General features: G+C 42.6%; 1 protein-coding gene across 1 annotated transcript in view; it reads left to right on the top strand.

Annotated features, from left to right (window-relative positions):
* Positions 1-16,841, top strand: part of ptprt (protein tyrosine phosphatase receptor type T) — a 218,938-nt gene that overhangs the window by 127,592 nt on the left and 74,505 nt on the right. The window contains 2 exon segments of the mRNA XM_072683369.1: positions 4,382-4,459; positions 4,576-4,611. Of these exon segments, the coding sequence (XP_072539470.1) occupies positions 4,382-4,459; positions 4,576-4,611 (114 nt within the window).

Genomic DNA, 16,841 nt, shown 5'->3' with positions numbered 1-16,841 from the left:
CAGGGAAATGATACGGCAGATTCTCTGCTCTTCCTCCACTCAGATCTTCTAATAATCTCGCCTCAGCCTCCTCTGCAGAGGTCAGCTAATTGCTCCAGACCTTCAAATACAGTGACCTGTCAGAGCGCTGGAGTGCTGAGTTCGCTTCTAACAGCCGTACCTCCCTCTGCTGTTCTAGACGCCACTCTTTCAGCCTCTGCGTCGGCGGCCTCCGAGCCAAGAGGGTCAACCACCTGTAATTTTTCCCCTCTCCTGTCTGTCCTGAGATTCCTATTACCGTCCTTTTCACCAGCTGTCCGTCGCCGTCGTATCGACCGCCTTCGAGAGCCACTTTGTGCCCAAACCAAAATGGAGCACTCTACATATCAAGAGGCCGCTCCATCGACTGCTTTCCAAAGCCTCGGCGAAGAAAAGGAGCGCGAGTGGCATTTAGGCTGGGTGGTGCTCCCCCCCCTCCCCCTCTCTTCTCCGCTGTAAGTGGCATTGGCATGCTGTGCGGCGGGCTGTAATTAGGAAGGGTCTTTCTGAGGCTCTTTCTGCACAAAATGTCACTGTGGCCTTTGTGGATAGATTAATTTGGACGGACCGGTCAGAGCAAGAAAAAGAGAGAGCGGGCGTGAAAGAGGGAGATACAGAGAGAGAGAGAAAGAGCCGCATAGTAATGGCGAGTAATCGCGTTAGTGGAGTTTGGGTTTACAGTAACGATTAGGCTGCAGTTGTTTGTTTGTTTGTTTGTTTGTTTGTGTTTCCACTGTAGAACAGTTCTGGGTGGCACGGTAAAGTCGCCAAACAGCAGTCTGATTCCAGGCTCAGTCGCTGTATCTCCTGTTCCGCTAATGGCCAGAGATTTGACGTTACTGCAGAGTACACGATGCTGAAACGCTCGTCAGTAGAGCCAGACAGCTCAGTGCACTTTCAGCACTTCTGTCGCAAGCAACAATACAGCAGAATATGGATTTACAACAAACCACTAGTGTACAAACTAAAGCCTGCCTGCTTTACTCTCTGCAGGCTGCTGTGAATAAAGTGTGAACCTCAATCCAGGGATTTCAAGAGGATTTCTCGCTTGGCAGCTAATTTAAAGCAGCATTATCTAGCAAACTTACCCTAAAACAGCAGCTTCAGGATCACGCTGAAGCTCCACTGAGTATAACAGGGGGGGAACGGCGTCTCCGTCATTCCCACTCCGGGCCGGAATGCTTCTACTGCACTATGGAACTTTTCCAGAAATGCATATGTACAGCTCTCCATGAGGGGGCGCTCAAAGCGATATTTATATGTACAGCAGTGGAGTAACAGTGAAATACACTCCTCACCTGTAGGGGGAGCCCAGCAATAAAAATGCTAATTCTCACGTTATACTGCTTTACCCCAAAGGTGAGGAACGTGAGGCATGTTTAGTAGCTTCCAGTTTCAGGCAGTTGCTAGACTGTTGCTATGTGGCCACTACAGTACAGTACTCTTTTTGACATGTGGTTGCTATGGTATGTCAGGTGGTTGCTATGGTAGTTGCTGTGATATTGCTATGTGCTTGCTTATGTGTTGTTGCTGATAGGTTAGGACATGGTGTTTTTTTTGGGAGGATGATACTAGGTGGTTGCTAGGCTGTTGCTATGGTATCTGCAGGTGGTGGCTATGGGGCTGCTGTATTACAGTGCAGCTATAAAAACTGCCTGTTTAATTCTAAGGACTACAGAGTTGGAAAACAGTTGCATGAATAGTAGAGCGGTAGAAATGAATTATTATTGTTATATTAAATGTTATATTTTGTTATATATTGTTATATTAAATTGTTATATTAAATGTTATTATTATTGTTTTTTTGTTTCATAAACTCACCCAGACTTGATTAATGGACTTCACAGAGATAAAACCAGCGGAAAGAAAGTACAAGAAAAATGTAGGATGTGTGTTATGAATATAAAGGCCAGAGAAGAAGCTCAGCGTGCTTTCACACATACAGTATATTGACAAAAGTATTGTGACACCTGCTCATTCACTATTCCTTCTGAAACCAAGGGTATTAAAACAAGTTTATCCTACTTCTGTTGGAGTAACTGTCTCTACTGTCCAGAGAAGAAGACTTTCTACTAGATTTTGGAGAAAGAGCATTGCTGTGAGGATTTGATTGCATTCAGCAACAAGAGTGTTAGTGAGGTCAGGATGTTGGATGATGATCACCACCCCACCTCATCATCCCCAACTCCCCAACTAATCCCAAAAGTACTGGATGGAGCTCCTCCACCACCATCATTCCAGAGAACACAGTTCTTCCACTGCTCCACAGCTCAATGCTGGGGGGGTTTATCCCCCTCTAACCCACGTCTGGCATTAGGCAGCATGGTGCCAATAGGTTCATGAGGTTTATCTGCTCCTGCAGAGAGTCCTATTCTATTGGCAGTGCCTCTCTACAGGGACTAGACAAGCTGTGTGCATTTGCACATCTGTTGCAATCTAAAGTAGCTGAAAACATTCATTAGAAGGGGTGTCCACAAACATTTGGACACATAGTGTAAAGGGGCGGGAGGTCATTATATCTGTGGGTGATGATGCAACAGCTGCAGGATGAGCATGAGCACTGGGAGAACTGGAACCTTGGTTATGATGTTCAGGTGGGATTCTTTGTTGGATCTAATCATGAATCAGTGATCATTACTAAAACACTTGAGCAGCTCGATTTGATTGCTTGTGTATCCCTGCAGTCTAGACATTTCACACTCCATGACAAACACTGAACACCCCAGCTTTGTTTAGTTTAATGCTAAATATCCAGGCCAGCTCTGTAAGGCATCAGCCGGGGCTGTTTCATGTTTGTAAATGGGTCACAGCTCCAGATTCGGAGGATCTTCTGTCAGAGACAGATTTATGCCTGAAGTCCCTCAAAACGTGCAACTTCAGCATTCGAACACCATTACCATCTAAATGAACACAGAGCCACCTGCAGAGAGACGGCTCCCTGTTCCAGCACTCTCGCGCTCGCAGATGAACCTGAGCGACCCGCTGATTGGAGCTTTTGCTGTGGAAGCATTTTTTTATTTAACAGATAGTGCGGGAGAGCCGCACACTTTAGCATTAGCATATGTACCGTCCCACATCAGACACTGGGGTCCTGAGCAGGCTGTGCTGTTACTCATTAAAATGTAAAGCAGTGCTGTGGAAGCTGAGGGCGAGCCTCTTGGTGAAGGGCAGGATGCGATGGTAGTGCTGCACACGTCACTAACAGCCAGGGTTAGTTTCCGTATGAGTCAGGGTGTTTTGGCTCCGTGGGTCATGCCAGTGCTTCAGCTGATTCACTGTCTTGCAGATACAGAGGGGTTGAGTGTGTGTGTGTGTGTGTGTGTGTGAGTGTGTGTGTGTGAGTGTGTCAAATAAATAAGTCCGTGGCTGTTTGTTATTGCGCCAAATATCCTTCAACAAGTGCAGCTTTCAGGGCTGAAATTCAGTGAATTTATGACTCAATAGTCTAGAAGGGCACCATCAGAGTGACGGTGTCAGTGGGGTTTATTAAAAGCAGGATTTGCTGGGTAGTGAGTCAGTGTTGGAGAAGGGTGGACAACAAAAACATGATGATACTCAAAGAAAAAGAAAGAATATGATGTTTAAAATAACCTGTTGAAGGAGAATCGGGCAGGGAAATAAATAAATAAATATGGTAAAGATGGAAGAATTGGTCCAAAGCACACTGTTCCTTCCCACTCCTCCCATGAAGATCAGACCTGTGTGTCTCTTTCTGATGGTACTTTACCATCAGCCATGGTGAGAGCAACCTGCAGGTCCTGTGATGGCATTTTGGGACTGTTGGAGGCTTCTTTACTCATCTTGAGGTTCTGCTCTTGGCCTGACATTGCTAGGATGGTCTGATCTGGTCATGTTGGTCAATGATTTAGTGGGCGGTGGAACAGCGGCTGATTTCTAACTGTTCTAAGATCTGTTTAAACTCATTCCCAGACTCCTCTGCATCTCCACCCTTCTTCCTGAAGGCCTCAGAGAGCTCTCTGGATCTGACCATGGTGATCTTCTTCACCCCTCACTTCAACCATCAATCAAGATCAGACCAGACTAAACGTCTGAGGTTTAAATCAGACAAACTCCTCAGGAATGATCCTCTACAACCATGTTCTGATCATCTGCAGCTGATGTTCTGCAGCTGACTCTGATTCTACTCATCTGAAGGAGTGATAAATAGGGGAGAGGGTTTATTGGATGTTCTCTTTTCTCTGTTTTTTTTTACATGACTGTTTATTTGTAGTTAAAAATCACATTAGTTTTGAAGTTTAAAGATGATATTGCCCATTTTTCCTACTAGCCTGTGTTGTGTGTGTGTTTGTGGGATTTGCCACAAGTGTGTGTAAATGATCCTGTGTTATTCTTTCTCCTGTAGCCTCCTCCTCCCCCTGCTCTTTCTCAGTCCAGGGCAAGACTCTGCAGAGTAAATCCCTCCTCAACTCGTACTACTCAGGTACTGAACCCTCTCCTGCTGAGGCTTTCTCCAGATGTTTGATTCAGTACAGTGTGACACACAGCAGATCTGAGTCTAACGTGTTTATTCTCTTCCTTCTTTCTAAACTTTTGTAGTATCCAAAGATCCAGTTCCTGCCACCACATCTATTGGTAAGCCCCTCTTCACTGGCTAAAGTGTGTGAAGTGTAATTAATCAATGTCAGCAGACACTGAATTGCTAATGATCTTCAAACGTCTGGGTTAGAAGAACAGCTGTAAGGAGTGGAATGACTGGGGTGTTGAAGGCATAGCTGCTAGACGGTGAGAGCTATTACCGCTGCAGTGTTGTCGGCTGTTACATTTACAAGGTTTGATTCTCGTATTAGAGATACCTGGTAGAACGGTTGAACGGGTATCTGTATGAATAGGAAAAGGTATATATGGATATAGCTGGGTATAGATGGGTCTGCATGATTGTGAGTATGAGTATAGATGGGTATGGATAGATATGAATGGGTAAAGATGGGCACATGGTTATTAATGGGTATATTAGGAATAGCTAGGAGATGAATATGAAACGGTGTGGATGGGCATAAGTATGGAAGGGATATAGATGGTGTGGATGAGTATATATATGGAAGGGATATAGATGGTGTGGATGGGTATATATTTGAAGGGTAAATAGATGGTGTGGATGGGTATAAGTATGGAATAGATATAGATGGTGTGGATGGGTATATATATGGAAGGGTTTATAGATGGTGTGGATGGGTATAAGTATGGAAGGGATATAGATGGTGTGGATGGGTATATATATGTAAGGGATATAGATGGTGTGGATGAGTATATATATGGAAGGGTATATAGATGGTGTGGATGGGTATAAGTATGGAAGGGATATAGATGGTGTGGATGGGTATATATATGTAAGGGATATAGATGGTGTGGATGGGTATATATTTGAAGGGTAAATAGATGGTGTGGATGGGTATAAGTATGGAATAGATATAGATGGTGTGGATGAGTATATATATGGAAGGGATGTAGATGGTGTGGATGAGTATATATATGGAAGGGATGTAGATGGTGTGGATGGGTATAAGTATGGAATAGATATAGATGGTGTGGATGGGTATATATATGGAAGGGATGTAGATGGTGTGGATGGGTATATATATGGAAGGGATGTAGATGGTGTGGATGGGTATATATATGGAAGGGATATAGATGGTGTGGATGGGTATAAGTATGGAAGGGATATAAATGGTGTGGATGAGTATATATATGGAATAGATATAGATGGTGGAGATGGGTATATTATGAATGAGTGATGGAAGCAGATAGGTGTAGATGGATATAGATTGGTATGGATGGGTATGGTTGGATATGAGTATGGATGAATTTTGGCGGCATTGGCATGAAGAAGTATGGGTGCAGATGAGGATTGATGGGGATAGAATAGATAGATATGGGTATGGATGGATATGATTGGGTGTGAATGGATACAGATGGTTTTGAATAGGTATAAGGTATAAGTAAGTGAATAAGGGGTTTGATTGTGGAAACATATGGATGGTAAAAAAAAATATCAGGTGGGTATGGATGGGGATTGGTATAGGTGGATATGGGTATGGATGGATATGGATATGTAAATGTGTGGATAGATACAGATGTTATGAATGGGTTTGGGTATGGATGGATGTAAATGGGTAAAGGTGGTTAGGAATGAGTATTAGTAGATATGGGTATGGTTCTGGAAACATATGGCTGGGTATGAAGGAGTATGAGGACAGGTGAGTATGGATGTGTATGGATGGAAATGTTAATGGATTAGGGTGGATATGGGTGTATATGTGCATGATGGATTTGGATATAGTTATTCATGCACATTGGATGAGTAAAGGGTGGATACATTTACATTTACATTTAAGGTATTTAGCAGACGCTCTTATCCAGAGCGACTTACAGTACAGTTACAGTAGTTAATGCCTACTTTTAGATGCTCATCATAAGTGATAGGCTTCACTTATTTTCTCCTGTGAAATATGAGTCAGAAATAGCTCCAACTGAGTGACAGTGTGTGCTTTTGTTGCTGGTTTGTAAGGGTTAACTATGCTGCAGGAGAACCACCCTATACTGCTTTGAATTTCTTCAGTCAGGTCCGTTCAGCCTGGAACGAGTCTATTCCCCCTGATGGCAGCTTTAAGGTTTGGGCTGGGTGCTGTTCCAGACCCTTGAGAGGTGGACAGGCTAGTAGCAGCTTTACCTAAACAATGCTAGTCATTACCTGCGAGCAGGGTGTCATTGTGTTTGAGTGAAAGTAACACTTGAGTACTGGGGGTTATACAGCAAGGCACAGGGAGCGGGACAGGGCGGAGGGATGTACGTGATTTGGAAGCCGATCTCACCTGTGAGCTTCTGAAAGCTTTTTCTCACGTTTGACAAAATGAATCACGTCTCTGCTCTTTTAGCTTTGGAAAGCCTGTTCTCAGATTGAATCACCTGAGTTGTTGTGAGAGTGTGTCTCTGTGTGTGAGAGTGTGTAGTTTTGTGGGTGTGTATGGCTACAGCGACACAGTTTCACCCCCCGAGTGCAGACACACACACACACACATGTAGATTGAAATGTCACAGCTATTTCTTGAGTCTTGATGTAGCATTTAAATGAACATATACATGCATGAACACAGTGAGAGATACAGACTGCACTTACTCTGTATGGGCTGCTTCACCACGAGGCTCAGGGTTTATGTAAATATAAAGGGAAACACAGAAATACTTCAATCTGCAAAGTCTTCAATCTGCAGCAGCCACACATACTGTCCAGACTCGCTTCACATTGCTTTCTTTTTACAGCCATGATCTAATCAATCCATATACATTAAATATATAATTTATAATAATTTAAGTATTATTATTAAGTATTTGCCATATGACAGTACCTGGGATGAGTTAGAGTATCAAAACTTTAGTACCTGTCCTGACTGATGCATTTGTGTGACTGAATGCAATCAAATCCTACTCACAGCAATGTTCCAGCATCTACTGTAATACAGGCTGGAAAACTACTGGCTATTACTACCTTTGATTTCATACACTGGAGTGTCTACATACTTTTGGACACAGTAGTTCTATCCAGTTATCATATTATCATAGCAGCATTATCACACTTGATCTCTGTAGCAGACAATCAAACTGAGCTCCAGCATATAACTGACCAGTGTTCAGCACCTGTTAGGGTCAGACGATGGAGCAGAAATATCCACATCCAAATCAGAGCCACGATATAGAAATGTTCAGTAAACAATTAATATCAGTGTGCTTTCAAATGTAACAGGAACTTAAATCCTTGGTCAATCAATCAATCAATCAATCAGTCTTTAATTAACTGTAAGCATATTGAGGATGACCCTAATTTCCAATATAGCAGAGCTGATACAAAATAATATAGATTAGAAAATGAAAGTATATATATAAATATAAAATCTAAACAAGAGTTTAAAAGTAGCAAACTAATTTGAGCAAACCATAAAATTGGTAAAAATGATAAAAACTCAAAAAGCAAAAATATAGATAATAGATAGATAAATAAAAGAGGGGAAACAAATACAAACACACATAGACGTAACTTAAAATAATAATTTAGAACAAAAAATGAAATGAGCTGCTGCTGAGAGGTCAGCATGTATAAATATATATAAATACATATATAAAAAGGAAATCTAAATAACATCAAATATAAATAAATAAAATCAAATAAAGCAGTCACAGGCTGTGCGGAGGTCATTAGAAACTATTTGGGGCAGTGGTGGCTCAGCGATTACAGCACCTGGCGATTGGCAGGGTTGTGGGTTTAAGACCTGGGCTTGGCAAACTGCCACTGTCCGGCCCTTGAACAAGACCCTTCACCCTTTCTGCTCAGCAATGGCTGCCCACTGCTCCAGGCATGTGTGCTTACTGTCACTGTGTGTGTTTGATCAATAGTGTGTGTGTGTGTGTGTGTGTGTGTGTGTGTGTGTGTGTATTCATTGCATAGATGGGTTAAAAGCATTAGTGTTCAACACTAATGGTGGATATGGTTGCTTTGTCATGTCTTGTGAAGGCATCCAGATATACAGGGGGTAAAACAAGTAGGCAGTCTTTCTTTATGAACGATAAAAAGGAAACAATCATTCAGAATTAATCAAACTGCATCAGTTCAATTTTATTTCCAATTTAGATTTCTTCAAAATGAAGTGACAGGCTGTGAATCGTCGCACTACTAAACTGAATCAGCGTATTGAGCTTATTTAATGCTCCGGACAGGCTAAAGTCCACCATGCTGACCTCTCAGCAGCAGCTCTGTGTGCTGGGCTATTTGAATTTGTCTGGTGGTCAGTGCTGCAGATATTGGCCTTGGTTATATTTGTTAAGAAAACGGGCGATGAATCACTTTCACTGCTTTTTTCCAGCTTTGATGTGTCAATTGTGCCATTTAAGTCAAGTTTCCCCTGCCACGAGTCAGCCCTGCTTCAGCCAACTTGTCAGGTTTTGAAATATTATTTCGATCTATATCTCAGCCAGTCAGAAAAAAAAAACAATTTCAAAGGCCGCCCTGAAAAAGTCTCCCAAGCAGGAGTCTCCAAACCCAGATATGTCCCAGCGGGGGGTTCCAGAGCACTCCTTTTCAGCCCGGTTTGATACATAAGCCAACGCTGCCAGAGTGGGACGTCAATCATCTGAGACTGCACCACGCTGTGCAGGAAGAAGTGGAGATCAGACAGCTGAAGTAGTGCTGTTGACCAAGTAAATCACTGCCCATTTACCCCCATCACAACACACACACACACACACACACACACACACTCACACACAATCATTCACTGAAAAGGAGAAAGACCACTCACTGCCCAGCACAGACCCCCGCTACACGTGGTCCATACAGACCACTCACTGCCCAGCAGATGTGCAAATGCACACACACAACTTGTCTAGTCCCTGTGGTAAAGTACTGCCAATAGAATAGGACTCTCTGGAGCAGATCAACATCATGACCCTATTGGCTCCATGCTGCCTAATAATGCCAGGCGTGGACTAGAGGGGTATAAAGACCCCCAGCATTGAGGAGCTGTGGAGCAGTGGAAGAACTGTTTTCTCTGGAATGATGGTGGTGGAGCTCCATCCAGTACTTTTGGGATGAGTTGGGGAGTTGGGGATGAGGTGGGGTAATGCTCTTGTGATTGAATGCAGTCAAATCCTCACACCTGTGCCTTCTTCTCTGTACAGTAGAGACAGTTACTCCAACAAAAGCCAGATAAACTCTTTTTGATACCTTTGATTTCAGAAGAAACAATGAATAAACATGTGTCCCAATACTTTTGTCCAAACAGGATATCTCCTGGAGAATGAATAACTTGTTGTTAACAACTTTCTTAATGGTAAATGAAATAAATGAAAGGTGCTGAAGGACTTTTATATAGTGCTGTATTGATCTACAGAAGCAAGAGTATGTAATAAAGGGTAAAAAAGGGACGTTTCAGGGGTGGAAAGGAAGCGAAAGCGAGGGAAAGGGCTTGTTGTAATGACGGTGGTGCCGACTCAGCGAGAATTGGAGGTATTTATTGATCTGAGCTGTAAATTTGTAGTCTGAGACATGTGTAAATTGGCCGTGGTACATGCCATAATCATTCCCTTTCACAGTCAATAATTTAGCTCGGACTATTCATTCCCAACCTGACACGCTCCCTATGGAGCTTCCAGAGGTATAATATGAAAGGCAGGGAAAATCGAGGGAGATAAAGGTGAGAAGGGTAGAGTTAGAGGAATGCAGGTCCCTGTCCATCACACTGTGTGTTTGTATCCTGAGGTTTTATTGATTTACTCTGAATACGTTGAAAAACAGAAAATGAAGTAATTCAATTTGATGCTGGGATGTAAAAGCGAAGTCAAAGGCATTCTATCCTGGCCATCATGAGAGCAGTGTACCGACCTACACAACTCATTTTCCTCCTTAAAGTGCACCTTCATAGTTACCGTGATGTTAAGAGTCAGATTAGCCCAGTCTCTCGTTCAGAAACTAGGATTACAAGTGAGCTCAGTGGTCTAATGCACTTCCACTATGTCCCAAGGGTCATGGGTTTGAATCTCAAGCCATGCTGCTTTGCCATCAGCAGCCAGAGTCTGAGATAGCACAAATGGCCATGTTCTCTCCTGGTGGCATCTGCTCCCTCATCACTCTAAAGTGATATCAGCCAGCACAGGTGTCTGTTAGCTAGTGTGGTGGAGCTGGGGACCCCACTCTTTCCTCCGAGTGTGTCAGCTGCAGTTCAAAAAGAGGCAATGGCTGATTTCACATGTATTGGAGGACCCCCATTTAAGTGTTTCCCCTCCTAGTGTCGGGAGCATTGCTAGTGCTAGGAGGAGCTACAGACAGGTGGGTTATTTGAGAGATAAAAGGGAAACATCAGACAAATAATAAAAAAAAGAAACAAGGATTACCAGCATGTTTTTGTTTTGCCATGTATCTGAGATAGGTGGCGCTATCGCTCTCTTTTCTCTACTGAATGTTGTCTATAGTGATTCATAATGAAACACCACCTGTAATCTATTTGGATTGATCTTCATGGTGAAACATCACAGCTGTAGAACATCTAGAGAAGCCAGATGAGTTTTGGAAACAGGAACAGCATTTCACGAACACCTTGCCAATTGTGAAGCATGGGGTTGTGCTGCTGCCAGTGGCATTGGTGATATTGCACGGGTGGAGGAAACAGTGTACTCTATAAGATAGCAACAAATTCTGGATGCAAATGTTAAACCTTTTATGTAAGACTAAATCTGATTTAAAAATGATTTTAAATAAGATTAAATTATATGACAACATCTAGAAAGTAGCAGCCTACCAACCCTACCTTTTAACTACCTTACAACATCCTAGAAACTATCTGGGATAGCATAGCAACATAATCAAATGTGTATAACCTAATTACAACTGAGTAGCATCACTAATCAAGACCAATTCAAGTCTAAGCATTAATGTAGGAAAATCAAACAGCAGGAGGAAGAATGGAGGGTTGTTTGATGAGGGGAATGATATGAGGCTGGAAACAGATACCCCACCATGGGACCATCAGCCCTGCTTTACTGTCATTGGCAAACGGGACACTGAGGCTAACCTGAACCTCAGTCAGGGACGACCTGAGTAATCTTTCACAGATTTAATTTTCTTTATGAAAACTTTTAATTACAAAGGTCTGGAACTTGGTAGTTTTGCCTGTACTGATAGTCCTGGTACTGAGTGTCTTGCTGAACAGGACTCTTATATTTTAACATTAGTCACCAGCTTCTCTCACACATCACCAGGGCTATCAGTAACTATGAGGAGGATATGTTCCCCTGTTGAGTCTTGGTTCCTCAGCTGGACGATTCTCCTTTGTACCTTGTTTTTCCTTCTACATATTCATACTCATACTCATATTCATACTCATACTCATACTCATACTCATATTCATACTCATATTCATATTCATACTCATACTCATACTCATATTCATACTCATATTCATATTCATATTTATACTCATACTCATACTCATATTCATACTCATACTCATACTCATACTCATATTCATACTCATACTCATACTCATACTCATATTCATACTCATACTCATATTCATATTCATACTCATATTCATATTCATATTCATACTCATACTCATATTCAGACCCATACTCATATTCATATTCATACTCATATTCATACTCATATTCATATTTTCCAACTCAGTTTATCATAATAGTTCATCCTCATGGTCTTATGGAGGTTCTCCTTTTTATGAGTCTTGGTTCTTCTCAGTGGTTCTTCTTTATGCTTTTGTGAAGGTTCTCCTTTAAGCCTGGGTTCTTTCTTAGTTGTTCATCCCCATACTCTTATTGAGGCTGCTCTTCTGACTTTCAATCCCACTTAATGGTTCTTATGGTTTCATGGAGGTTCTGCGTTTCAATCTTGGTTCTCGGTGGTTCTTCTTAGTAAGGTTATCATGCCATTCTTGATTCCTCTTAGTGGTTCGTCCTTGTGGTTTTATGGAGGTTCTCCATTTGAGTCTGGGTTCCTCTCAGAGGTTCTTTGTCATGTCTTATGGAGGTTCTTTTTTTAAGTCTTGGTTCTTCTCAATCATTTTTCAGTCATTTCTGTTCCTCTTAGTGGTTCTTCCTCGTGGTTTTATAGAGGTTCTGCACTTGAGTCTTGGTTCTTCTCAGTGGTTCTTCCTAGTAAGGTTATCATGCCATTCTTGATTCATCTTAGTGGTTCGTCCTTGTGGTCTTATGGAGGTTCTCCAATTGAGTCTTGGTTCCTCACAATGGTTCTTCCTCACACCCTCATAGAGTTTGTACTTTTGAGTTTCCTCATGCTCTCATGGAAGCTCTTCTTTTAAGTTTTGGCTCCTCTCAGTCATTTTCCATCATGCTCTTATTATCTTGGTTCTTGGTGTGGTGTCTGATGCTTTAGGGAGGTTCTCCTGTCATTCTCGCTCTTGGTTTTTGTCCATTAGATTTGACTAAAGCAGCAGTGGAACCGTACGTGTCATATTCTTATATAAAGAGCATTAAACTGATGTAAGTAGCTGAAAGGAGCGTGCTTATGAATGCATGATTGATGTTGAACTAAAAGTTAATATTTTATAAGATCATTTAAACTCATGTGACCTCACATCACTTTGGTAATAAGTGCAAAAGTAACCAAGCAACAGACTCACAGATATTAGTTATACAGAGATATTCTTATAAACCACTAGGGGAAAAAGAGCCAAGCGATTTAGAGAGCCGCAGGTTCTTCTGGCGAAGTGGAAACCTCACGGGTTTTCTGCGTGCAACTTCTCTCACAGATCTCTTAAAGTTATATTTAGCCACTGTAACACGGCACATTTGAAAGTAATTTAAAATGTCATTATCTTGTCCCCACTGAAAGGCGCTGCCGCCTGTATTTTAGCTGGCGGGGTAATTATTGTTAATGGCAAGGCGCTGCATTGTTTCGCAATAATGTAACTGTGCCAATAATTGAGCTTAATGCGATTTTAGTGTGCTAATCATTAGAACGCACCTCACGCGACGCGTATGCGCAAGCCGTGCTCAGATGAAGAGAGCTATTATAGAACGACTTCGAAATGAGAAAATTATCCCTGTGAGCAGAACGTTTCAGTCTCAGACTAATTTTTAAAGCGTGCTGCATTAGAGTTCCTAACCATCGACCTCTCACCATATTCCCCCCTCTATTTCTGTGTCTACCATACTTCAGATTTATAATATTCAATAACATACATACGGTATATTGATCTGTATTTACCTTATTTTCCATTCAACACTGGCGAGGGGGCGTCTTTATTTATGGGGTGAATCCACTGATCTGGAGTACAGTCGCAGTGATGATAGACGTACAGTGAGTAGTGTAATGGGCTCGGTTAGAGAGAGTCACAGTAACTGGAGGAAGAGGAGAACTGTGTTCTAAACAAGTCACAGAGAGATCGGACTGCTGTGGAGCGCCACATAGCCCATATCCACCACCTTCCAGAGAAGAGGACCTGCGTCTGTGCGTGAAGAAGCTAAGTTTAAAACATCCACCCAAACGTTCGTATGTCTGCTCCTACCATTCTGTGGAAGAGAACTCGACACCAGAACGTCCTCGCCCTGAGAAATGGCTGGATTATGAAGCGTTTGGTGTTTGTGAGGCTCTTAGGTTAATGTCTCACCTGGGAGCCTCATAATCCTCTTCACTGGAGCTTCATAACCAGGTTTCCCTCCATAAAATGGTAAGATCAGACATACAGACGTTTGGGTGGATGTTTTAAATTTATCTCCTTCAACCACAGACGCAGGTTCTTATCTACTCTTAAAATTGGCCATGGCCAAATAAGGTGAATCCCCTTTAGAGGAGGAGGATACAGCCTTCCTATCTTGGTGGAAGTCTCCTCATTCAGACCTGCTCACATCACCACCTCACACCCGCTGTTGTTCTTCTTACTGATCAAGCTCTTATAGAACCCTCACTCTTTCTTAGCCATCGGATCTGCTGCTTCCGTACACCCTCTCACACTTGGCTTGGCTGTGGAGCGTTCTCTAGATTTGCTCCTTAGCTCTGGAACGTTCCCCAAAATTAAAATTCACCTTAAAACTGATCTCTTCTCTGTAATTTACAGCTTTCCTCAACTCCATCAGGTCTCCCCCATGTTATCTCTTCTTGTTTGTCTGTGTACAATCTAAGCATTGTGGGTTTCTAAAAACACTGTATATGTCATTATTAATTAGTATTATTATTAGTAGTAGTATTAATAACTTGGACATTTAAGCCATCCGTGACAGTGAACACACACTACACACTGATCAGGGCAGTGAGACCACACCTGGAGCACCTCAGTGTTAGGAAGGGAAGCAGTTGGAGGGTTGGTGTCCTTCTCAGTTGCACCTCAGCTGTGAACATAGAGGGGGAAGAAACTTTCCTTCACTTTCCAACCGTGGGGATTCAACCAGTGACCTTCCAGTCGCAAGCCCACTTCTCTCGTGCCTGTGTGCCTGTATCAACATGAATACAGCACAGTTAAATAAGCACATTTCACATGAAGGCAGAGTGCCTCCAACTGTCCTAAAATTCCACCAGACGTCTCCAGGAACGGCTCGTTAGTGCTGGACTTTGCTACAGACAGTAATGACAATCTACAAGCTAGGCAGTTCTCACTGTCTTTATTCTCCTTCTGATGACTAATGGTGCCCCCAAGAAACTTTAACATGTTAATCTCATAGTTTTCTAACTGTAAGAATATATAGATTTGAGCAGTTCAAGAGGTCACTCACCTAAACAGATCAATAAATCAGATGATTAGTCTGGAGATAGCTCGACTCAGAGCTCCTCGGGGCCTGAAAGCGCTCCACGCGTCACTAAATGCATGGTTGACCTTCTTCTCAGGCCTGTAGCGTTAGCCGCTCAATATTTCTCTGAGCCTTCGCGTGGAAGGGAGGGTGCCATGTGTTCGCTTTGCCAACATAATATGCCCTCCGGGCTGCCACTTTGAGATTTGCCTCCTGCTACCGAGACAAAAAAGGCATGAATAATGAATTAAGGGAGAACTGATAGTGGGGGGAGGGGGGGTGGAAAAGAGAGGGAGTAAGGGGTGGTGGATCGAGAAGCACTTTGGAGTCTCATGGGTACATATCTCTCTCTCTCTCTCTCTCTCTCTCTCTCTCTCTCTCACTCGCTCTCTCGCCTGCCTGTCCTCCACCTCTGTTTGAGTCTGGTGACCCTCCTGCCCTCCAACTCCTCCAGCCTCTATCTCTTGTATAAACTAACATGGAAAAGCAGAGACACCGTGACCTCTCACACAATCCGCATGCAGGCGCTGGACGAGCTGGAGGAGCCCTCTCTCTCTCTCTCTCTCTCTCTCTCTCTCTCTCTCTGTATTTCTCTGACTTCCTCTCTCCCTTCGTTCTGCCCGTATAATTATGAGCAAATGAAGCAGAGGGAAGTATGACAGACGCGAGTAACAAGTAAGAATGTCGGCAGAAAGTTCACAGATCCAGTAGGCCCTTGTCAGGATGCTAAATGCTAATTAGGGCTTCCATCCTCGTTTCGACTGAGGGTTACAAATTAGCAAACAAGATACGTTACTGTAATGCAACATACCCCCGCTTCCCTACCACTGCTTCTGCCGGGCTGTTTTAACCCGGTGACTCCTATCGCACTTGCGCAGAGGACGTGTTGCTGTGGATTTTATAGCATTATCTCCTTGTTTTTTAAGTGTGAAATGACTATTTGGGCTGATTGAGATTTAAATTGCTACTTTAATAATCCATGGACTTTCGTAGTGCTGGTGGAATAGAAGAACTCTCTACACTGACCAGCCATAACATCACCTGCGTAATACTGAGTAGATCCCCTTTGTGCCACCACAACAGATTTAACCATGCGAATCATGGACTCAGAATCAGAATCAGAATCAGAATCTCTTTATTTCGAGTCTAAGATTAGAGGAGCTTTCATTTTTAGTCTATTTAAAGTAGCTGAGGTTTTTCTTGGGTAAATAGCAAAGCACTAGCAATAACTGCTAAATGCCTTAAATGTAAATGTAAATGAAGATAACCAATGTTATTCACTTCACTAGTCAGTGGTACTAATGTTGTGGCTGATCGGTGTATTCTCCACACTATGAAGTAATTGACAGCAGTAGTGTTTACATGCTGCAGTTTGACCAACTGTTTGATTTAGCTGAGCTGAATAAAGAAATCCATAACCTGTACATAATGTGGTTCTAGATAGTCTTAAACTGGTATGGAACCTTTATAACAGTGTTTCTCAACCCTGGTTAGCAGTGAATGCCTTTTAGTGTTTTCCCTGTTCCCAACACACTAATCGGCTCATTAACACTGAGTGT

Source organism: Salminus brasiliensis, chromosome 7 (genome assembly GCF_030463535.1).
Source record: "Salminus brasiliensis chromosome 7, fSalBra1.hap2, whole genome shotgun sequence".
Classification (NCBI taxonomy): domain Eukaryota; kingdom Metazoa; phylum Chordata; class Actinopteri; order Characiformes; family Bryconidae; genus Salminus; species Salminus brasiliensis.
Note: the sequence above shows the minus strand (reverse complement) of the source record. Positions and strands in the feature narration are given on the sequence as shown.